The sequence below is a fragment of the Lygodium microphyllum genome, chromosome 1 (genome assembly GCF_053477565.2).
Source record: "Lygodium microphyllum isolate KBCC chromosome 1, Lygodium_microphyllum_v1.1.10, whole genome shotgun sequence".
Taxonomy (NCBI): Eukaryota; Viridiplantae; Streptophyta; class Polypodiopsida; order Schizaeales; family Lygodiaceae; genus Lygodium; species Lygodium microphyllum.
Genome location: NC_141135.1, coordinates 100,231,505 through 100,256,510, shown reverse-complemented (window position 1 = coordinate 100,256,510; position 25,006 = coordinate 100,231,505). Strand labels below are relative to the sequence as shown.

General features: G+C 43.5%; 1 protein-coding gene across 1 annotated transcript; it reads left to right on the top strand.

The window, feature by feature from the left end:
• Window positions 1-351: 351 nt before the first annotated feature.
• Window positions 352-3,723, top strand: LOC148041455 (Tetratricopeptide repeat (TPR)-like superfamily protein). Its single transcript, XM_087679775.1, has one exon. The coding sequence runs from the start codon at window positions 503-505 to the stop codon at window positions 2,039-2,041; it is 1,539 nt and encodes a 512-aa protein (XP_087535901.1). The 5' UTR covers window positions 352-502; the 3' UTR covers window positions 2,042-3,723.
• Window positions 3,724-25,006: the final 21,283 nt, after the last annotated feature.

Here is a 25,006-nt window from a genome sequence, read left to right as displayed (position 1 = left end):
AAGAAATAGATAGAATAATAAGAAGAAGAAAGAAGAAAGAGGAAGAGAGGTGGAAAAAAAGAGAAAAGAGAAAAACTTTTTTTAAATTTAAAACCAAGAGAGTTGAAAAAATAAACTAAAATAGAAAGCAAAGAATGAAAGAGAAAATTAAATATAGAAAATTTGGGGGGAAAAGAAAGAGAGAGTAAATTAAAAAGTAAAAATAAAAAAAATGAAAGAGAAAGATGAGAAATAGATTGTTGAGCAAAGTTCGCACGGCAACTTAAAAACTCACTGCTTCGACGCCACGACCTAGCGTTATAATAAGTTATTAAATACCCTATACATGTGTCATGTGGTCTATCCTTGGGAATTGAACCTGGCTTCTTACGCTGCGTGCACGGTTGCCTTGACTGCTGCTCTAAAGACTGATTATCGTCTACTGAGCCTCAGATCGGGTATCCTAGTTTATGAAATTAATTGTGACGGATCGCATATTCTTGCCTGATGGGCGTGGGAAGGCATGGCTACAGCTTTGAGAAGAGCTCGACTACTTGGTGGCTATGGAGCCCTGCGCTTGTCAGCCTCAATCAGAGAGAACCAGCCGTTACTCAAGGGAACTTCCTATCTGCATTCCATTGATACCTTGAATCCTCACCCTGGATTTGAACATGACAGGGAGTCTTTCACATGGGCTGCCAAAGCTATCTCCCTAGTTGGCTCTTCTCTGTTGGCATTAGGGTTTAGTAGAGAGGCCTCCCTTGCAGAAGATTTGGGCCCTGATGAAGAAGACCAGCCAGAAGCCAAGTCCAACATACACACAGTCAAGTGGAGGATCTTCACTGACAGGGCCAGAATCTTGTTCTCCAAGGGCTCCTTCGATGAGGCTGAGCGGCTCTTCTACCGTGCTCTTGAGGAGGCCAAGGAGGGCTTCGGTGATGACGACCCCCATGTCGCGTCATGCTACAACAACCTGGCTGAGCTTTTCAGAATGCGCAGAGAGTATTACAAGGCTGAGCCGCTCTACCTCGAGGCCATTGACCGGCTCCAGCGCAGCCTAGGCCCCGAGCATGGCAGCGTTGGCTTTGCCCTGCACAACCTTGCAGGGTTCTATCTCCAGCAGAAGAAGCTCGAGCAGGCACAGGCATGTTACAAGCGTGCACTTGCTGTCAAACGCAGGGCTTTGGGCTTGGACCATCCTGAGTATGCAAACACAATGTTCAACTTGGGAGAGGTAGTGCGCCTCCAAGGGGATCTGGATCAGGCTTTGGATCTGATCAGAGAGTCCATAAGAATACTCGAGGATATTGGATTGGGAAGCACAACCGTAGCTGTGAAACGGATGAATCGTCTCTCAGAGTTACTGGCTCTTTCTGGCCATCTTGCAGAGGCTGAGACTCTTCAGCAGAAAATAGTGCAGATAGTAGAGATGTCCACAGATTTCAACTTTTTGGACATTGTCAATGCACTTGAATCTTTGGCAACGACTTTGCATAGGCAAGGGAAGCTGGATGAATGCGAGAGACAATTGGAAAGGTGTGTAGACTTATTGTCATCAAATTATGGCGACAACAATATTCGCCTTGCTGCCTCTTTGTCCAAGTTAGGAGGTATTGTTTTCCAGCGTGGTAAAGGTATCATGTCTGCAGAAAAGGCAAGAGGCCTTGAGCAGTTGGAGAAGGCTGAAGGTTTACTTGTCAAAGCTGTAAAAATTGCGGAACTGCAATGGAAAGATGTTAGAAAACAGAGGCTGGCAAATCTTGATATAGCCAAGCAAAAGACCCCTGTTCCAGTCAAAACTTATCCTCTCTTACTGATTCAGTCTCTTGTCATGCTTGGTGTTGTGAGAGTTCACATGCTTGAGTTGATTACAGACAAGTATTCAGTTAAGTTAGAAAAAGAAACAGAGCAGGCTCTGCGATATGCCCTCTCTTTGTTAGAGGAGGAACAAGTGAAAGAACTGCTTGGACAATCATCAGAAGCGAAAAAGCTTTATGATGACTGCTCTCAACACCTGATGGAGTTACTAAAGAGAAGAAATTCCAATTTAGGAACTGTTTAGCACTAGGTTTTATGGTAGTCACATATTCAACTGTATGACTTGGGATGTGTTCGCCTGAATCACTATAGATAAGAAATGTTTTTCAGGAGCTATGCAGTTGTATAGCTCTAATGTCTTGGCATACACTTGATCAGCAGTATTAGGTGACAATTGCTTATGGATCTGTGAGTTGTGATCACTTTATATCCTAACTGATCATGCTGATTACAATGGGATAAAGAAGACTCGAATCCATCTCTGGTTTGGGCAGATGTTGTTACAGGGAAGTTGATAATGTTTGCAGGAAATGTCAGGAGAAAGGCAGCCAGTGTATTCAATCGATTTTGATCCTAACATGTCAGTGCTGCAACATCTGAGTTAGGGGAAGCAAAAGTTTAGAGTTATGATCATCAAGTTATGTACCAATTAAACTATGAGGAGCAGGGTTGGAGGGCATGTGAAACTTATTGGTTTCTGCATTGAAATGTCTCATTTGCTATTCAGTAAAGTTTGAGTGGGTGTACTTGGGCTCATTGCTGAGCTTCTCAAGGCTGATAATCAATCACCTGGCCTGTTTGTCATGCAGAGAGAATCATCAAACACAGTTCAGAAGTGTTGATACTAGGCCTTGATTGGTTATCTCAGTCATATATGGTAGTTCTTGGGGGAATTTGACAGTTCAATGTTCTTCCAAGTTTTTTGTCTATGGTTGCACTCCTGAATGAAAGTGCTAAGTCAATTTTTGGCTTGCTTTTGCTGGAGTGTTATGTTTGGGTGACATTTTGCCTTACAGGACATCAAGTATGAAAACTAACAGGGACTATTTGATCTAGCATGAGATGTTTTTATGTCAACCTGGCACAATCTGGCTCATCGAGATCATGTGCGTGCTGCATCTGTAAGAGTCCTCTTTTAGCAATATCAGAAAGTACCTTTTGATGGTTAGGGTCAAACTGCAGGCCCTCTTCCGCAAGAGAGGAGAGGAAAGGCTAATTTCTCCTCTGCGATCCCCTGGCCTGATAGTCAAGCTCCAGATTAGTGATGAAAGGACCCAGATCATTGTCTTCACCGATCTGGAGACACTAATCTCTCTCTTCTTTGATTCCTTGGAGCTTGACATGAGACCGAACTATGGGTCACTGAGTGAAGGGTTGAGACCAATGTTATAGATGCTCATAAGCTCCCAATGTTTGAAGCAGTTATTATCATGCATCACTCCTACAAGTAACATGTGCAAGTTGACACAAGAAGTTTTAGACAAATTTCCACTATAATTCACATAGTCTGAGTTATGACAACATCATGAGTTTTTGCGAGAGAGGGACCGTAAGCCTAGCTAGGTGTGGTCAGAGGAAGGGTGTTGCTGGTACAGGTTGGGAGCTGATAGCACCTTGGCCCCCACCGCACCTAGCTAGGCATGCAGTGCCTACCAAATAGAATCTCATGATGTTGGCGAATGGGGAAAAATGAGGAAAAACAGCCCCTATTTCCACATGGGAAAATGCCAAAAAGTTCTTTGTGAGCCACTCTTGACATGGTGCGATTCTCTTGATTGAATAGCAAGACGAGGCAATGAATAGCACAAGCGCTTGCCTCAAATATAATGTGTAGATAGCTAGGTAGACATATGAAGCTTGTTTCGTTGGGCTTAGTTGATCTTTGGTCCTCACAGATCTCAACATCCAAGGTGCATGAATACTAAGGTGATGATACACTAGATTCTTTTAGGCTTGATTTGGTTATGAATCTATTGTACATAGCTTTCAATCATTAACATGTTTGCTTCTCTTCTTTAATTAGACCTAAGAATATTCAAATCTATGCTGGTTTGAGCTAATTCTAATAGCATTATTGTTAGAAGTTGCGTAGGCTTAAAAAGAAAATTGGGACAAATGAACCATATGTTAAAATGAGTTAGGAGTTGTGAGAAAGAAAATAGTTGACACATGAAAATATTATTAGTTTATAAAAATTTTAGTAAAAATATGCATGAACTAAAACTTTGCATGTGTTTTTCTTGTGAGTGTATACCTACAATCTTATATAGTTCCAATACAAACTCATTTGATGTCAAGTAGTAGTATTGTAAGCTTCAAGCTTATTGCATTACGTGACCGAGCCTTGCATGGGGCCAAAGGATTTAAGGAATGTAGATATCTATATTACATTATTATTTTTATTATTGGTTCGGTGATCTTTCGAACCTTCATTTTAGTCCCAAGCCTTTGTTTTTTAACCAAACTTGATGATTGATGATTGATGATTGATGAGGCCATTTTAATTGGCATATGCTTGACGATACTTTAATGCATGAATCCTCTCTCTCTCTCTCTCTCTCTCTCTCCCCTTTGTGTTTGGGTGGGTTTTTTCTCCTGTCACTTTTCACTCTTCAAGGTTTCATGTCACTTTTCACTCAAAGGTTTCAAGTTGGTGTGTCAGATGCTACAAGAGATTGGGTGTGTTAGCAGGTCCGTCTTGCTTGGGGTTGGGTGTGTCAGGTTAGTGTGTGTCTCTCTTTCTGTTGCTATAAATTGTGTGCATGTCTGCTTCTCTCTCTCTCTCTCTCTCTCTCTCTCTCTCTCTCTCTCGCACCACTTTATCACAGTCCACAGTTGTTCCTCTATCACAGTCGATATTTGTTCCCCTTTTGTAGCCATTATCTGGAGTACCAGAGCTACATACGCACATACACATACACGACACTTATCACACTCACAGCATCGTATTTTCAGTTTCCATTTTTTAGCTTTTCATTCAGCACTTTTATTTTGGATAGCTGGACCTCATCAGTTGTATCACAGTTTGTTTCATAGGTTAGTTTTGGTCTTTAGAAGACGTTAATATAACTTTCTTTCTTTCTTTCTTTCTTTCTCTCTCTCCCTCTCGCGGCTATAGATGTCGATTGGGCGACTTAGCACTCGTGTGGGATAGCATATATATATATATATATCTATCTATATATCTCTCTCTCTGTGCTATATCTCTCTCTGTGCTTAGTACAAGCAGTGGTAGGATAGCAATAGTAAGGGCATCGGTAACTCTCTCTAAGCTCAGCACGAGCACCATTCAGTAGAGCAACAATGGACCTCTCTCTCTCTCTCTCTCTCTCTCTCTCTCTCTCTCTCTCCCTCTCTCTCTGTAGACAATAGCACAGGGCATAGAGGACATAGCAGTAGCCTTGCTTCGAATGTGCTAGGCCTCGAAAATGTCCGGCCTCGCACGTGGCCTCCGAATGTGCCCGGCTTTGAAAGTGCCCGACCCAAAATGTGCCCGGTCTCGAAAGTGCCTGGTTTCGAATGTGCCCGGCCCCGAGCATGCCCGGTCTCGAAAGTGCCCGGATCCTGGGGTGCCCGGTCTCGGGCGTGCTCGGTCTCGGAAGTGCCCGGATCCTAGGGTGTCGGCCCTGCTTTTTTATTTTAAAAAAAGGGAACAGAGTTTAAATTCGAATGTGATAAAATCGGGCTTGCACCACCTTTGAAGCAACCCAGTACGCATGCGATATGCATGGAGAATTCGTGCCAAGCTTGATCCAGCTGGATTCGTGCTTGATCTGCAGAGATGGAGAACACAGTTAACTGAATTCGTGCTTGATCCACCTCGATGCACTGAATGAATGGATAAGGTACATTTGAATGCTCGCACCACCTTCGAAGCATCCAACATGCATGGAGAATGCGTGCCTTGATCTGGATGCACTGAATGAATGGATAAGGTACATTTGAATGCTCGCACCACCTTCGAAGCACCCAACATGCATGGAGAATTCGTGCCTTGATCCGGATGCGCTGATGAATGGACAAGGTACATTTGAATGCAAAATGCAACTGAATTCGTGCTTGGTTTGGATGCATTGAAGGGATAAGATACATTTGAATGCTTGCACCACCTTTGAAGCACCCAATATGCGAAATGCATGGAGAATTCATGCTTGATCTGGATGGAGAATGCAACTGAAATCGTGCTTGGTCTGGATGCAATGAAGGGATAAGGTACATTTGAATGCTTGCACCACCTTCGAATCACCTAAGATGCATGGAGAATTCGTGCCTTGATCTCGATGCACTGAATGGATCAGGCACATTTGAATGCCTGCACCACCTTCGAAGCACCCAATATGCGACATGCATGGAGAATTCATGCCTTGATCTGGATTCGTGTGTGATCTGGATGGAGAATGCAACTAAAATCGTGCTTGTTCTGGGTGCATTGAAGGGATAAGGTACATTTGAATGCAAAATGCAACTGAATTCGTGCTTGATCTGGATGCACTGACTAGATAAGGTACTTTTGAATGTTTGCATGGCAATGGATTCGTGCAACGGAATTCTTGCTTGATCTGGATGCACAGAATGGATAAGGTCTGATCGGCGATGCATAGAATCAAGCGTTCTACAAAGAAGGCAACTCCCCTGCTAAGTAAACACATTGTAATCCTTGCAAATGGCAGGCTCCATGGCATATGCTTCTGGAGAGGATCAAATTTCAACAGACATCATTGACAGCAGTGGAGAAGATTGCATGTCTTTAGATGTATACTCCTCAGATGTGCTGATTCTGTTTCTGAAAGCAGCGAGGAATCCAATGCAGGGAACAACTCCTTCACAAACGACCATGATGCTTCAAGTGATAACCGCAAATTTCCACACACAAATGTGCCTAATGTGCAAGATTTCCTGTCATCCAAATATTTAGCCTTTACAAGGCCGCTGTATGAGACAATGACTCAGGATATTACTGGCACAAATCATGCAACCATCGAGAGCTTGAGGCATGCATGTTCGTACAAGAGCATTGATATACGAAGATGGCGAAAAATAAAAGAGAATGTATGCCTTGCTGCGAACGACCGTTTGTGCTTGAAGTCAAAAGACAAGCTTTACATTGCATGGGTCGAAGAACGGTCTGATATCGTTTGGGATGCTCACTTCGATAGAGATCACGGATGTCACAGGAGCTTGGCTGAAACTCTCAGCTTTCTGAAAAGGCATTGGTGTACAGATATCTTGCATCATGGGATTCCAATAAGCTATGTGACTGCCCTGGTGCTTGCTTGTGCTTGTCAAAAAGTGCGCCATGTATCTGCTGAAGAGTTTCAACATACTTTGATGGCCCAAGAGAATGCGACTGAGACATTTCAGTGTCAGATAGACGAGGTGCAAGAAGTGTTGGCAGAAATTCAGATCAAGCACAATAGTCGGCTAAGAAAGGGCAGGCCATGGAAGAGAAGCTGCCCGGATGTCAGGTATGAATGGTACGATTGCCATCATAGCGGTAAGCCCAACAGAAGAGGCACAACTGTGCGAAGACCTAAACAATCCAAGCGATGTGGCTGTCCCTTTCGTGTGAATGTGGTTTACAAAACAATGCTTGATAGGGCTACAATATTTCTATACGCAGATCACAAAGGGCATCAGCCGGGTACTCGTAGTGACAGATACGATCTGCTCGTGCACGAGAATGTAATGTGTTGTTGTGTGGATGATTTGTTTGACGTGGGTTCAGTTAAACACGTAGCAAAAATGAGCTCAAAGAAAGAAACATGGCAGATGTCTAGAGTTCCTCTTTTGGATAGGGCAAGACATAGATTCTTTATGATACCAAAAGAGGTTGCTCAACTGGCATACAAGTTGCGTATGGGAAGTCAGGTGTCTGACAATGATTGGGTTTCAATGATGCACGAGGCATATAAGTTGAAGGAGGCTGGCAAGGTGTTGTATGTGCAGCCATATGATCCAACTGCTGAAAATGTGGCAAAGCAACCATTTATTTTGATACTGCAAGACGAGTGGATGTTGAAAATGTGCAAGCGTCTGTCTCCTAACAATGCATGGGCTCTAGATAGCACTTTCAAAACCAATATGTTCGGTCTTCCGTTGTACGCAGCCGTCGCACCAAACCATATTGGGCATGGGATTCCTCTATGGCTCATGCTGTGTTCGGCTGGTCCAGGGACTATATAGGAGATTGCTGCACTAACAGTAACCATCAAAGATGTATTCGCAAGAATGGATCACGTGAGACCAGCAGCTATTGTTATCGACAAGTCTCCTACAGAGTACTCTGCCCTTCTTAATGTCATTACTGAAGATCCACACTGCTGGCAGTCCCATGATGTTGAAAGACAGCTGGTAACATGCAGAATTTTACTATGCTGGTTTCATGTCAAGAAAGCTTGGGTAGAAAACTTGTTGCCAAAGGTTGGAAGCGCTGATAGAAACTGCCTGTACCAAAGAATGAGTCAACTAATGCATTGCACAAGTGAGAAAGACTTTGACACATTGTTTGATGCAACCATGCGCGAGTACTCACAGTTTCCAGATGTCACAAGCTACATTTCTCATGGTTGGTGTGGTAGAAGCTCACAGTGGCGATATATGTGGCCCAAATTTGGGCGATTGTTTTACCATGGAAACATTGACACGACAAACTTGGTAGAGCGATTGTGGCAGTACATTAAGTACACCTTGCTAGATGGAAGGATCAATCGATCCATAACTGAGCTTGTGCATGCATTGGTTGGTGATAGTCAGATGGGCACAAGGATGGGTGGAACTGCTCTTGAATGGTTCAAGATGAAGCAGGGGATTGCAGAGTCGGGCAGATATGCATACAGAGGGGCATCCAAAGACCATGCAAAGCGCTTGCAAGGGGGATACCGTACATGCAAGCGCTTCGAACTTGACCCATCTACTGTCCTAGTGGTTAGTGAGGAGTCCATGCTGTTCAAGGTTTTAAGCGAGTCAAACTCGGACATTTGGTACAATGTTTCCGTGCAAGCAAGTTACTGTGACTACCTTGACCAAACCACAGAATGCAAGCACTTACTTGGGTTAGGACAAATTTTACATACAAAATTCTCACATCTTCGCGATGCTCTTCCTGTGGTTGACCATGTTATGTCCATGCGAGGAGCATTGCCAGCAGTTGGGGTGCATGAAGATGTTGATGCTGACGTGGATATCATGGAACCGCAGAAAGATGCATGCCTGCAGGCTGAAATCAGCGAGCTATGTCGAAGTTTGGAAAGACTTGAGGACGTAGCAACCTCTTTGTCTGTGTTGATGTCAGGGGCTGTATTGAAAACATGAAAGCATTGCAGAGCCATATAGCTGGATTGCTTGCCCCTGGAACCATTGAGATGCCATCCGGGGGAAGTATTCGGCAGATCCAAGCAAATGTGACGGAGACAAGACTCGGGCATGGTGCAAAGAAGAGTGATTTTGATCCGAAAATTGGAATCTCACCTAAGCGCCCAAGGAATCAGACAAGCCGACTGCCAAAAAAACATCAACGAGGCCGTAAACGAATCAGGTTTCCTCAGCAAGATTGTATTCAGTGTCCACATTGTTGTAGCAAAACATTAATCATTGACTGTCGGTCCACATTTGCTTGCAAAACATGTGATGCAATGCTGCCTTTGGGTGCTAGAGATTGCAATGCAGAGATTGCTCATAGCACATTGACTGGTCTTACAATCACTACATTCCATGGCGATGCAATGTTGTGGAATGGAACAATTGCAGACATTGCGTATCCAACCGAAGGGGGGGAAAGGAGCTTTCTTGTTCAAATGTCAGGTGCCAGCTCAGTGGAGGCAATTAGGGCCTCCAGATGTAGGTTGGTCCCCTGCTATGGCCTCTAAGTAGAGAGCACGGCTCCTTGGGCCACACATTGCTTGCTGTGTCCCAACTTTTGTCTGAGGACGAACATGTTAGTTTGTTTCTTTGTGGTAGACTATATGGACTCTGTGGTCACAGATCTCTAAGGCGGCAGGGATGTCCATTGAGTCCACAGCTTTTTGTCATATCCTTTGTTGATGTTTTTACGGCATGCATTTCAGCTGGCTGCAAGTGCCAGGTCAAGTATGCATTTCTGGCCTGTGATTGTTGTCTGATTCTGAAAACTTTGCAATCGTTTGCATTTGGTGGGAAACTTTGCTGAGAGATGATAATGATGATGATACGTGGGTCTTTTGATTGTCACACCCCCAAGCTGCTGAATAGTTGATTGCTCTTCACCATTTGTTTGCTTGTGGGTCTGATCGCAGTTCAAAATGTGCATTTGTCTATATGTGGGTGCTCACTGTTGCAAAGTTGATACTGGGGCTATCTGTGGGGCCAAGTCTTCTCTCAGCTGCATGGCTACCTCTGGTATACAGTAGTTGATTATTCTGATATCTAATGAAAAGCAGAAAGGCAACTATGCAGACCCCAAGGCTATTGTATGCATATTTTTGAGGGAAAACAAGACTGAGAAACGAGATAATCAATTGCATATTGTATGCATATTCTCTTTGGCATTGCGTGATAATCATGTCAGCGTGACACAGTCTACAGCAATTGATTATTCTGATATCTAATGAAAAGCAGAAAGGCAACTATGCAGACCCCGAGGCTATTGTATGCATATTTTTGAGGGAAAACAAGACTGAGAAACGAGATAATCAACTGCATATTGTATGCATATTCTCTTTGGCATTGCGTGATAATCATGTCAACGTGACACAGTCTACAGTAGTTGATTATTCCGATATCTAATGAAAAGCAGAAAGGCAACTATGCAGACCCCGAGGCTATTGTATGCATATTTTTGAGGGAAAACAAGACTGAGAAATGAGATAATCAACTGCATATTGTATGCATATTCTCTTTGGCATTGCGTGATAATCATGTCAGCGTGACACAGTCTACAACAGTTGATTATTCTGATATCTAATGAAGGCAACTATGCAGACCTCGAGGCTATTGTATGCATATTTTTGAGCGAAAACAAGACAGAGAAACGAGATAATCAACTGCATATTGTATGCATATTCTCTTTGGCATTGCGTGATAATCATGTCAGCATGACATAGTCTACAGCAGTTGATTATTCTGATATCTAATGAAAAGCAGAAAGGCAACTATGCAGACCCCAAGGCTATTGTATGCATATTTTTGAGGGAAAACAAGATTGAGAAATGAGATAAAATGTATTATGTGTGGGGGAGGGAGACAGTTAGAGGTGGGAAGGGACTCTTTGACATAGAAACTTTGCAGATGAATCTTTGGGTGTGTGGATGGCCATTGGGCTATTCATATATTGAACTTGCAAAGGATTGTGATGACTTTGTCTGGTTTCTGTGATTGAAGACGTGGCTTTATCTGATCAGATTGCGAGGCACCATCGTCGGGTTTCTGTGAGGGTGGTGCTGACGGTTCTCAGCATAAGAGATGGCAGCATAGCTCATTTGATTGCTAGTCTTGTTCTCGCAGAACTCTCTTGGATCCAGACTGATGTGGTCTTCTTCTAATGGAGCTTATTGAGAAGGTGATAAGCAGCCTTCCAATGGACATGGAATGCTACACTCACACTCTGGAGTCTGTGTGCAATGCTTGAAGTACTCTCCAAACAGGACCATGGTGCTTGGCAGACATCACAGAAATGGAGGGAATGGCTGTCTTTGATGTTGCAAAGGAAAACATGAAACCATTCACCTCAAATGGAGGCCTTGTTGGTCTCAGAGATCTTGACTGGTCTGTGCATATTCTTGGTGACAGGATTTGGTGCTTCCAAGGTTTGTTGGAAAGTATTTACAAAAGCGTTCGGCTTTCCTTAGTCCAATTTCCATCTTGTGGAGAGAGATGCCTAGGCTCTCCTGATTTCGTTACCTTGCATGGTATTGATTGCCCACACGTCCTCGTTGATTGCCCACATGTCCTTATTGGTTTCTTTGCGTTGGGTGACATTGATGTCCCACATGTCCTTACAGAGGATGCTGTTCTATCATTCAGTACCATAGTCAGATCACACAGCTTTGCAAAAAATGATGGGTCAGCTGTGTTTCCTAGTATCGCTATAGTACATTGGCCATCTTAGTTCCAGTATTTTGGATTTTTGTTGCAAGAGTTTATGCAATGCAAGTTTCTCAATGCTCGGCAATGGAATTTGATACTGAGAATTTGCATATTTGAGGGAAATTGTACAGTGTCCAGCTTTCAGCTTACTTGGTAAAAGGTTTCCGATCTCCGTCTCTTCCTAGCACCCATGCTTAAATGAATGCAGTGCAACCCATTCTTTGTTGTTGTGGTTTCTATTTAGAGCGGATCTCTTCGTTGTGGTCTGTAATTGCTCTCTGGAGGGGTGGACGTAGCTGGGATTGGCTCTGATCCCATACTGAAAAGGTCTGTAATTGCTCTCCGGCTCCCATCCGCAAAATTGGCACATCCTCTCATTTGCTGCAACATGGCTCCATCGACCTCTCTGAATCATTAGCCGATGTGATGAGGTGCCAATCTGTCCAATAGCAACTCGAAGCCCGCCATGCGAATTTGAGACGAACAAAAGATCATCAGCATATAACAAAATTGGTATCAATACCCCTGCCAGGCTGGCTCCCATACCACCCCATTTCTGTACGCATTCCGAAATCTCGCCAATGTACAATCCAAACAAAGAATGGGAGCATGATAAAATAATTGAAATAGATAAAGCATGTTCTGCTCCTTTTTGAGGAGCTGCTTTTACTTGATCCATATCATGGTAACAACTTTTTTCATGTTGCTTTTAGGTACATCCATTGCATCAACTGCCCTAGTCTTCGAAACAAATGGTTACCATATTACTTTGCCTGACACTCCTGCATTTCCTAGAGGGTGGAAAGCCTATGTAAAACTGGGGCCACTAGGTAAGTAGCTTGTTTAGAACAAGGCTATCGAGGGCCTTGGCTTCTCATCACTGCCACTGGTGCCTGGGGTCCTTCTACTATAATGCCCTCATGCACTTGTCTCCTGTGCTTCTGCTCAAGTAGTTCAAATGTCTAGATGTGCCCAATTCATGACTTGGGTTTGCAATGAATTGAAAATCTCACATTGGTATAGTAATTGAACCTCAAGGGGACTTAGATTGGACATGCTGGATTTCACTAACTTGGAGATATCTTTGATTTTGGCTGATTGGAAATAGTTCGAGATATGACTTAAGCCAAAAAAATGATATCACCCACCTACAAAAGTAGCTCGTGTTCAACAAGACCAATCCATGGCTCTATAGATGTATACCTCAAACTCTTATGTATAATGTATCTAGGAGGGTGTTTTGTACACATCTTCTAGTGAGAGTTTGTAAAGAAAGCTATTTCCAATGTGTGCATGTCCCCAGTGTCACACGCCTTTGCAGGCGGGCTCTAGTCTATTTGCACTCATCATCATACCAAGCATTTTGAGGGGCAGTGCATCTGCATGGTGTAGTAGAGCTTAGTGATTGAATGGGAATGCCTCTGTGAACTGCTGTATGTAACACCTTTGCTAGAGATTTAGTGACATCCACAAGAGGTTCAAGCTGGTCTAGTTGCCTTAAGCCATCTTGTACTACATCACCATGGATATGCGAAGTTTGCTCTAGAAACTCATAGTGCGGAAATGTGTGTGCTTGTGTGCATGTTTCTTGTATTCGACCACATGCCAGGGTAAATTTCAGGATTGCATGGTCGGCTACTATACTGATGGGCTTGGCAAATATCTCAAATGGCCTAATTTCAGGAATTAAAGCTAGTGATCCCATTACATAGTCCACAATGCTGGCTCCTTTTTTACTGTTCCAACAAGTGAAAGCATGGTTTTTAATTTGCGCTCGCAATGCTTAGTGATGTTGGTATGCATAGTCCACTTTTTTATGGAAACAATGCATCAGGGTTTCACATCTTGGACTACAGATGATAGTACTTTCATGCTTTCAGAGGACAGGTGATAATACTTTCATGGCCCTATCTCACAGAAGAGGTGTTACACTAACATTAACTCCTCCCACAAAATGGTTTCCCGAACTCTAGAGGTCAATAAGCTAGTGTAGAAGATATCAGATGGGAGATGAGTAATGAGAATCATCACCATACCTTTGGATGATATCGTCCTGCCAAGGGATGCAAGCGCATCCCACAACTCCTCCATCTTGTTGATGTGATCCTTCATAGAAGAAGAATCATCAACAGGAAGCATTTAGAGCTTCTTTTCTGTGGTAATACGGTGGGCAAAGGTCTTCAGCTGGTAGAGAGAAGATAGCTTTGTCCAAACCTTAGCTTTGTCCTCCACTGAACAAGGTAGTGGGGTTTAGGGTTGAAGGTATTCGATATGCACTCCACTTTGTAAGACCAAAGGGAGTAGTTAGTGCCATTAAGGTGATCTTCTTTGGGCAACGATGGAAGAACAAACATCTATATAGATGGTGCCAAAATGGCCATGTGGGGCCCTCCAATAGGTGCCCTATTAGAAACATATAAAGAAGCAAAGGGGGCGGGGGGAGGCCGATGGGGACAAGGCCGCTCTGATCTTCTGGACATGTTAAAGTGACGATCTTTGGATGATGGTGGCTTTGATCTTTGATCTTTGCGTCACTCTTCGTGATGCTTTGATTGGTGAGACCACTTGTCTTCGGAAGAATGGATTGACTTATCATCCAAGTCATCAAACGCATTGAACTAGTAATCCATATCTCTTCAAGGAAGTCTGCAAACACAACAAATTGCTGCATTTTGGTGTTGGGCTGCCCGGACGGAGGAGAAATCAGCTACACCCGTACAAAACAAGTTGTAGATGCCCTGCACACTTTGTGGAAGGCCTGAACAAAGCAAAAAAAATCTATGTCTTTGCAACAAATCTGCACCAAACAACAAATAGAGTGCGGTCTTCTCTTCGTAGAACCTTCAGGTCCTCTCTTTTGGTGATGATACCATGTGAGAGTGCACAATGGAAGAAGACACGGAGACAGAAGGGAAGAGAGTGACTACAAAGAGAGAAGAGAATGGATGAGGAGATCTGCACTGAACTCCAAAAGAATGCTAAATACAATGTGGACTGATCAGTCCGTGCACGCAGCCCAAACCATCAACGTCGAGCATGTTGAGAAATCAAATGATGTATGCCTAGAAAAGGCTTTGTATAAGAGAGATGACAAAAGTTGTATGCTCCAGAAGAGATGTCTAAAATCCCATAAGCACAGAGATAAAGAGTGGTACTATCCAAAAAGGCTATATAAGCATGTACTTGACACTCATTTCAATGTAATGGCACTATCAATTTGATTCACTCAAGATTGTGTTTATGAGTCCAAGCTAATCTACCTTGGAACCTAATTCACTTGAGTTACAATCTCTCATTTTTGATAATGTATCGTGTGTTTGATTTGCATCCACCATAGTTAACTAGCTCTAGATCCGTGTTTATCAACAAAGCGAGGGCACTAGATGAAGCTGATGACAGAGAGAAGCACCGGACGAGGGAGGAGTGTCACTGGATGTCGGAGAGTGCTGAAATTTGCAAGACAATGTATTTGCCAATAAATTGGGCCAACTATAAATAGCTGGAAATTACCAAAACTAGCCGATTGCTGCAAGGACATGTCAAAAATATGGTGGACCTACTCTTGGTGCTGAACTCAATGCAACGATTGATCAAAAATGGCAAATCATTATGATCCCTTTGAGTATGATGTGTTATGTCTACCACTGATACCGTGTCTACCAAGTATTTTGATAGTGTGCTTCTAAGCAGTGAAGCACATTACATCATGGTATGTCCTATTTATATTCTTAAAATGTACACCTAATGGGGGTTCGGTCACATGTGCCAATGATGTCTCTCAGTTTGTCAAAGGCATTGGAAAGGTCAGACTTGTGTCAGTCTTTGGTGATGTATTTGCATGTGCTTTATGTCTCACTGATAAAGAAAAATCTAGCTTCTGTTTAGCATCGCCAAAGTTGGATGCCAAGTTACTTTTGATGGTACCTGTTGCTTGGTCTATATCTTATGCATGATAGCGGTATAGTGTTTACTGGGACTCTTGCCAGAAGCTTATATATTCTCAACGCTTATGGCAGAGAGGCTGTTTGAGGATGCTTTTAGTGGCGCTGCTATGTTTGTGGCTTCTCTTGGATTTGTATGCATCCTTTTCAGACCTAGGCAAGGCCTACAGGAGTAAAAACATATTTTAAGATTAAAACATTAGGTTCTTTTGGGATATGTGCATGTACTGCAAAAAAGTTTAGCAGTCCAAGCTAGAGACAAGTGGTGAAGTTTGTGGGTTGACACATAACAGAATGTACACATGATCATCAAATATGTTGGAATTCACAAATGCATGTCAATCTATCACATCTTTGGTGATTGCTTAGTCCAACTTGGTGGTTTACCCCTTGTGAAACTCCATTTAATCTTAGCCTAATATTATCAAAGTATGAGAGTTATGTTTATGGTTAGGTCATTTTCTGTTGACTGTTTTTAAACTTCAAGAGTACTGCACCTTTAGAGAGCTCTCTATTTTATTGTAAGCGATTTTGATCAATTTGAAGGACCTCAACTGCCTCATGAACTTTTGGGAGGGTCCTTAAGACTCCTTCGAGTCCACTCCTATGCATGGTTTTAGTGGAAGCTGAGATAAACCATTCGGCAATGCTGAGGTGGTTGCTATGATTATATTGTTGGACTTGGTATACAGTAACTCCAAAATTACTTTTAAGATTCCTTCTGTTTTTGGTGCCTTGGTTTTGTAAATCTCAAAAGTGCTGATTGCCCTTCTTAAAGCTGGCTGCTCCTATGTGTGTGAGTCAGCAGCCTGTTTTTCTGCATTCAGATTGCTTGACAGCTCTATGCAGCATAGTGTTGTATCATCCCTCACAATTTTTTCAAAGCCTTGCTATTTTGTCAGCATGATGCTGAGGAAGGGCTTTGGGTCTATTTCGATCTTTTAATATATTCTGTGGGTCAATCTCTATGCACTGGAGTGTTTCTACATTTAATGAAAAGCTTAAAGGCAGAAATTCTTTCCCGACTGTTAGAATATCCTTTTAAGAACACAATGTCAGAATTCAAGAACACAAGATGATTGTTTATTGGGATTCTAGAGTTTTACTATTTTACATTTCAGTCTAATTTTTTGGTTTGACAGTAGAGTTATTTTTCATGACATGTTAGCCATAAACTTTGGATTTCGGATATAAAATGTATATGATTCAAGCTTGAACTTTGACTGTTTGTGTACATGTGGAATGATGACATCTATATATGGCTAATTGGTTCTTATAGGTGATTTGAACTTTGACTGTCTTTGTGAACATGTCGAATGACAGCATATATATGAGTAATTGATTCTTACAGGTGATTTTATAGATTCTTGCATTAAATTTGGACTGGTGTTGGTGGATTTTCTGAGACAAGTCAGCATGCGTGTATTTGTTTAATATATATGTGCTTATTGCTCTTTCCCTATTTTGTTGGGTAGGGGCAAAACAAATAGCAGGCAAGACAAAACATTGCATACATGAGAAAAATTGTAAGGTTTGAAACACGATACACCTATAGGAAATGGTCCCTATGCTTCCATGATTGAGCTGCTGTTCCTAGCATCTATCTAGCTGCTCCAGCTTGATATCGCCTATAACACCTGTAGTTGATCTAGAAACAAGTACCATTTCAGACTAAATTTTGAGCTAGCCATAAATTCACAAAGACACTGGCTTGGCGGTTTGTTGTCTTCCAATTTCAGTGATGCATGCCAGACTTTATGCATCATGGGTGCTGTTGCTTTGTCAATGTCCTTCCTGCCATATCCTTGTGGTGTTAGGTTGCCCCTAATTAAAACTGCTGTGTCCATCAGCTTTATAGTCTCTTTGTAGGAAGGCAACAAATTGGGACAATCCTGTGGTAATCTGTGAGCCTGTTTGACAAGGATTCTGTTGATTGACACTGTCAAAGGCTATTGAATTGATTGCGGGACATGCATGTGTATACCATGTGCACTCCACACATGTATGTTACATGCATACATACACACCCTTAATGTGCACCATGTAAGTGTGTACTGCTTGCAATATTAGGTAGGTTGAGGTGCTTGAATATTTTGCTAAATCTCTTGACTCCTGAGACATCTACTCAGCATAGGCTTTTAAACTTTCAATTCCTGAGTACCATAAAGTTGCCTGCAAAAGTAATTGTTTGGCATGAGATGATTCCTGTTATTGAAGATCATGATTTTACAAACAAAATTTTTTCTGAAAGGTTTGCCTTTGGCCATGCGAGAGCTGGGATATCCATTTATTAAGCATGATGTCTATTTTGGTGCCCTGAACAGTTGTATATTTCCTATCTGCCAAACACGTTTCATACTCGTTGCCATTTTGGTAGATTCTTAGTTAAAAGATTGGATCATGTTTACAACGTGTTGTTTTAACCTATTAACATACGTATGCTAGCACCTTTTTCTTAGTGAGACCACTTTTGCAATCAATAGTAGTCTATTTTGAAATGGTGTTGATAGGTGTAGTGGGTCTCACTGCAGGTCCTCCTAGAGCATGATATTCTACATCTTTGCCAATGTTAAGGTTGAGGTGTGGCTAAGAATGGAACTGGCTGTTAGACTTTGGACAACTGGTGTTCTCGACTTGAGGATAAACTTATGGTTATCATAGGAAAAAGGTTAAACTGCCATTTCTGAGACAAAGTTAGTGAGACAACTTAAATAAATCAACCGAGCCCCCTCCCTAGCAATACAATCACGATTCGCCAATGAATCACCTATATGTATCTCTGTCCATTGTGATGCCACCTGATGATGTCCCTCAATGACACTTTCAACTCTGAGTGTTTCACTTGTCTTATTAGCAAGCATTTGATATTTCTCTTTTGTGGCAGTCCCAGGTAAAGTTACCTAGTGCCACCTGAATATAACTGCTAGCATATTGCCGATGCGCCAGATTAAATGCCATAATGGACACTGATTTGCCATTTATGTTTGGTAAGCAGGTCTTACTTTGTTATGGACACTGTTTCAGTGTGTTATATTTGGAAAGTAGGTTTTCTGCAGGGTAAGGGTGAACTACTAGAATGGTCTGATCGCAAAAAGGTTTGGTAGGTCTTCGAATTCCATAGGTGAGAGCGAAAGGTGCACTTGTGAAGACCAGCACCCTGATATGCTGGATGACAGTGTGCTATGTTGCAGTTGATTGCACTGTACAAGCATGCATTACATGCCTCGTCCCTCAACGTACATATCCAGTGCCCATGCTGCAAGGGGGGCAACTGCAGAGTGGCACTAATGCAACTTCAGAAACAGCTCGTACGCAGCTTGCACATATCGCAAATGTGGCACATCAACGCGCGCGCTCAAGCAAACCCACTTTCCAACCCCGTCACCCGCAATGGCTGCAACTGGTCTACATGAAAACGACACGCATTCCTACTCTCGACTATCGACCAGTGAGAGGTTGCCAAGCCCACACAAACGGAACCAAAGTTAAAGTCGAAATGGAGCCAGAGTAAAAAATGCATAATACCCCTCGTTTACATAGACGTGTCACAGCCCCAAATGGTGTAGTAAAAATTTACCATGAATTGCAAAATTAACTCAGGGCAGACATCAAAGCTGCAAATAGAAATATGTAATCTTCTTAATGAGTGTCGACAGTTTACAAGCCACATGAAAGTGTCAATGGAAGCTGACAGTTTACAAAGCCAAAATTGATCCACCTCAAGAGAAAGCGGATGCACAGTCAACTGCTGTTGATGCAAACATGAAGTCTTTACAAGAGCCTCGCCAGAATGGCCTAAGATGTACAATGCATTCTACCCATCCCCAAGTCCAGAGTTCAAAAACATCCCATGAAACTATGGCTGCAGATCAACACCCACTCAAACGCTGCCGGCCACGCAAGAAACCCACTGACTGAAGGTCCTCCTCATTTGCACAACATCATCGTGCTTGAACCATCGCTTTGTTAGCTGCATGAAGACAAGGATTCAGATTAGAATGAGCCGACCTAAATCAATCCATATTAGTGCATGTACTAAATATACTCACAAAAGATGCCGTAACCACTCCCTGCAAGCAAGCCTCCACTAGCAGGTGCATGCAATGCATCACATAATACCCGCAGTCAATGGCGTTCGGTTGGCACGGTATCACCACCTGCACAGGAGGGTTGCTTAGTATGGTTTCATGGCGACGCTCCGCAGCCCATATCTGCTCCACGGCCAGCTTAGCCATCTCACATCTCAATGGAGTGGGTGGCTTGTTCATAGGATCCAAGAATAGTAGCCCCGGCTTCTGATGCAACTGAGTCACCCCATGCCCTGAACAGTTGAAGCACACAAACAATGTCCAATGACCGCTCATGACCAGGGGTAAAAACACAATGTCACATAGCTCATCAATCGGAGACATAAAGTTGGCCAAGCTCGACTTTATAGATGTAGTGCCTGCCAAGCCAACCCACAGGGGATCAACAATCCAGAATTTGCAACTTATTTCCTCCTGCAGGCTGAACTCCATCCACAGTGCAAAGAAGTTCATGTCCAAGGTGCTGGCCTACTATGCGGGATCTTTCAATTGTTCAAAGAAGTCCCCCTGTACTGGCAACTCCAGTTGGAGGCGTGTTGACTTGAATCGATATTTGCACAACATAATCAAAGTGTTAAATCAAAGAAGCAGGCAAATAGGTATCCACAAGTGGAATCAATCGTATACGAACATGATCCTGCGTGTCTCCCTGTCACCATCAGAAAATGCATATAGCACACGACCAGGCAAAACAGTAATGTCGTAAGATGCAATCGACAATGAAGGCCCCTTTGACGATAAGAGTTCTATGGGTGTGTCTGCAACAATGTATTCTGCAGCAGCATCCTCCTGATCTGCCGCGTCTATCGACTTTGCATGGTGCGATGACTGTGTTCGAGCTGGGCCCCCAACATCTGTGCTTGCAATCCTCTGCGGTTGGTAGCGCAGAAAAGTAAGTCAACTGCAGAAAAACCAACGGAAACCAGCAAAGTTAACTGTAGAAAAACTGAAGAACAGAGATACACTTACATATCTATCGAATCCTACGGCAATGCGAGCACGGATCCTCTTTATGTGATCATCCTTCTTTGCATCGTATCTTTTCATCTGTTTTGCCACGTACGCGGCCACCCATTGCTCTGGACCTCCTATCCTCTGAGAATCTGGCAACTCACTGTATATCCTCCATCCTTTGACCACTGAATCAGTCTCATGCTTTTTTCTATTTTTCTGCCACTTGAATTCCACATCCTCCAATCTCTTGCGGCTACGATGCTCCTCGTACTCCGTGTGGGTGCCATATACACGTGCATCAGTAGGCCCTCTTCTACCTCCAGTAGGGACTGCAATGTTCAGGCCATGCGTAGCTTTTAACTGTTCCTCCATGGCTGAGCGTCGATTGTAGAAGTGTGTGGGCTTGCTGCAGAACTGGTCACAAGTGCACTGGCGAGCCAATCGACCATTCTTGTCAAAGACAATCTCGAAGGCTCTGATGATACCATCATCTGTGGGGTGTACAGGCCCAGGACGTGCTCTAGGACCACCTCGGTCAATGCCATGTGTGTCTGCACTTGTCGTCGTTTCGCCTGGCAAAGCATCAAATGGCACAACAACAATGTTCAGAATTCAATCTGACTTGATGATAACATTCATACACAATATTTTCTGATGCGAGTTTCTGATCTACAGACAAGAACAATGAGAAATCCATAGTGTACATTTTTAAAATCATCCCAAATGGGCATGCAATGTACTCACTTGGTGCCAACCCCGAACCGGCCAACGAGTCAGCAGCAGGGACTTGATGTTCTTCATGACAAATATCATCGGCAGACCTGGCAGCGGCTTGATCTTCCTCATCGGCAAGATCAGCCGAAGGCCTGTCAGGGACAGGATCCTCTTCCTGGGCAAGATCGTCTGCAGGCTCTTCCGTACCTGCATCGTGGTTAACTGTTGTTTAGGCAATGCAAAACCTCGGTGCTAAAATAAATTGAAACCACTTAGATGTGAAAAATAAAAACTTACAAGTGAACTCCCTTGAAAGCATCCGATTGATGTGAACAAATGGCAATTGTTTCTTGGTTGGAGATTGTTGTGCCTTTGCTTGCTTTCTGGGAGCCGGTGGCACCACAAATTTGCGCACAGGAACAAACTTGCCAGAGCGGAGCTTCCTTGGTCAGGGCACGTGGGGTGTCTCAGGAGATGGAGATGCCACATGCATGGCTAGCTGAGGGGAGAGTGGTGATGGCACGTGCATGGCTTGTTCCCCTTGCGATCGGAGCTTCCTTGGCAATGGCACTTGGGGTGTCTCGGGGGATGGTGATGCTGCATGCATGGCTAGCTGAGGAGATGGTGATGCCACGTGCATGGCTTCTTGCCCTTGCGATCGGAGCTTCCTTGGCGAGGGGACTTGGGGTACGTCGGGAGATGGTGAGGCCACATGCATGGCTTGCTTAGGAGATGGTGATTGCTGCCCTTGCGATCGGAGCTTCCTTGGCGAGGGGACTTGGGGTATGTCGGGAGATGGTGAGGCCACATGCATGGCTTGCTTAGGAGATGGTGATTCCTGCCCTTGTGATCGGAGCTTCATTGGTGAGCATGCTTGGGGTGTCTGGGGGGGTGCTGATGCCACGTGCATGGCTTGCTGCCCTTGTGATCTGGGTCTTTTGCCCGGCTTCATTCTATTGGAGCTAGCAAACACACGTTTAATTTAAAACATGCACATGGACGAACTCCACAACACCCCTGGACACAAAAGCCCTAAACCATGCTGTGTGGCTACGCTATCGACTACGGGCATGGATGACATACCCTGCAATTACTGCAATTACGTGGAATTCTTTATTCTATGCTAGGAAGCTAGCTTTCACATCCATGATGCATGATATTTGATTAGCTACGGTGCAACACAGATCGCAGAGCTGTAGAGGACCTCACCTGAGCAAATTCTCGTCTCGTAGGCCGTTGATGCTGAGGGTCGACACTCCTTGCTCCAGAGTTTGTGCGCACCACCCTTTTGCTGCTGCTCAATCGTCAATGTCCATGATATAGGAGAATTCGTGCTTGCACCACCTCTAATCCCAGGACTGGCACCTCGATGATGCTTTCCCCCTTTCACAGCTTCCTTCCGATTCCCTGCCAAATCCCCTCGATCTTCCACACGTGCAACACTCTCCAAACCATGAGAATGGCTGGCTTTTTTGTCACATCAAAGCTCGCGGTAGCGGCACGCCCGGGGCTGGGCACCCCAGGATCCGGGCACATTCGGAACCGGGCACATTTTGGGCTGGGCACTTCCAAAGCCGGGCACATTCGGAGGAGGCTACACACGAGGCCGGACATTTTCGGGGCCGGGCAGATTTGAAGCAGGGCACGTGCGGAGCCGGGCACTTGGGCGACAAGACATTCTCACGATCAAATTTCGCAGTCAACGGTGATCGACGGCCCAGATGATCAGATGTGATGGGGGAAAAAAGGGGGCCGTCGATCACCACTCTCCCCTCCTTAAAGACCCCCCCTTACCATAGACACGAGGGGAGCATTGGGCAGAGTAGTTGCAACCACCGTTGGGACAGCATTGATAGCTAGCAGGATCAACGTACATAGAAGGTGGAGCAATAGCAACTACTAGTGGGACATGTTCCCATGGGTGGCGACAACAAGCCGCGACACCCCTCTGCACCTAGCTATCATGATGGGACATGTTCCTGACATGGCCACGGCATTAATACATAGTCAATCTTACCCGGTCACTTAGACACCTTAATATAGAGTCAATCTACAACCACAGTCACATGCACATAAATATATAGAGAGAGTGGTGAATCTAAAAAAAGTGGTCAACTTTGCCTCTAGCTTCGAGACACACACACATACACACGCAACGTTGGCGAGCCTTGCCATCTTCACAATGCCAGCAAGCCCCACCACGCAGGCCACTCTTGCCCCACCAATGCTACATCTACCACCTTCCCTCCTTTACAAGTTATAATAGTAAGGTTAGTAGGTTAGAGAGAGAGTTTTTTAGGTTAGTAAGGTAGTTAGAGAGAGAGAGAGAGTAAGAACAGGTGGGTTATGTTAGAGAGAGAGTAGGTCGGTTAGTAAGGTACTTAGTAAGGTAGTTATAAAGAGACTAATTTAGTTTGTAGTATAGGTATGTTAGAGAGAGAGAGAGAGTTACGTTAGTTAATAAGGTTATTTTATGTTGATTAGTTAGTTAGTAGGTTAATTAGTTAGGTAGAGAGAGAGAGAGAGAGAGAGAGAGAGAGAGAGAGAGAGAGAGGTTATTTTATGTTGATTAGTTAGTTAGTTAGTAGGTTGCATTAGCTAGTTAGCTAGCTTCGAGATGTAGAGATACATACACATGCCACATCAGCAAGCCTTGCCAACTTTGCAGTGCCAATGGGCCCCACCACACATGGCACTCCTTGCCAATGCCACATTTACCACCTTCCCTCCTCTTTGAGTTATGATTGTTAGGTTAGAGAGAGAGAGAGAGAGAGAGAGAGAGCTTAGTTACTCAGATAGTTAAAGAGAGAGTAAGAGAGTAGATTGGTTATGTTAGAGAGAGAGTGGGTTAGTAATTTAGTAAGGTAAAGAGAGACACACACTATATAGTTAGTTAGTTAGGTTATTTTATATTGATTAGTTAATTAGTTAGTTAGTAGGTTAGTTAGGTGGTTGGAGAGAGAGGGGGGAGGAGGGAGGGAGGGGGTGGGTTAGTTTGTTGGTTAGGAGAGAGAGAGAGAGAGAGAGAGAGAGAGAGAGAGAGAGAGAGAGAGAGAGAGAGAGAGAGAGAGAGAGAGAGAGAGAGAGAGAGAGAGAGAGAGGTTAGTTATGTTAGAGAGTAAGTTTGTGTTTATGTTTATTTGTTATTTGTTATGTTAGTAATATGTTATTTTGTGTTAATTAGTTAGTTAGTTAGTAGGCTAGTTAGGTGGTTAGAGAGAGAGAGAGTAGGTTAGTTATGTTGGATGCATTAGTTAGTAGGTTAGTTATGTGGTTGGAGAGAGAGAGAGACTATGTGTGTGTGTGAGTTTTGCTAGTAATTTTATTAATAATAATTTAGTTTATGATGTTATATTAGTTAGTAAGTTTATGTAAGTTGGTTAGTTAGACACATAGAGAGAGAGTTTTGTTTATGTTAGTGTTGGTTTTGTTAATAGGTTGGTTGGTTTTGTT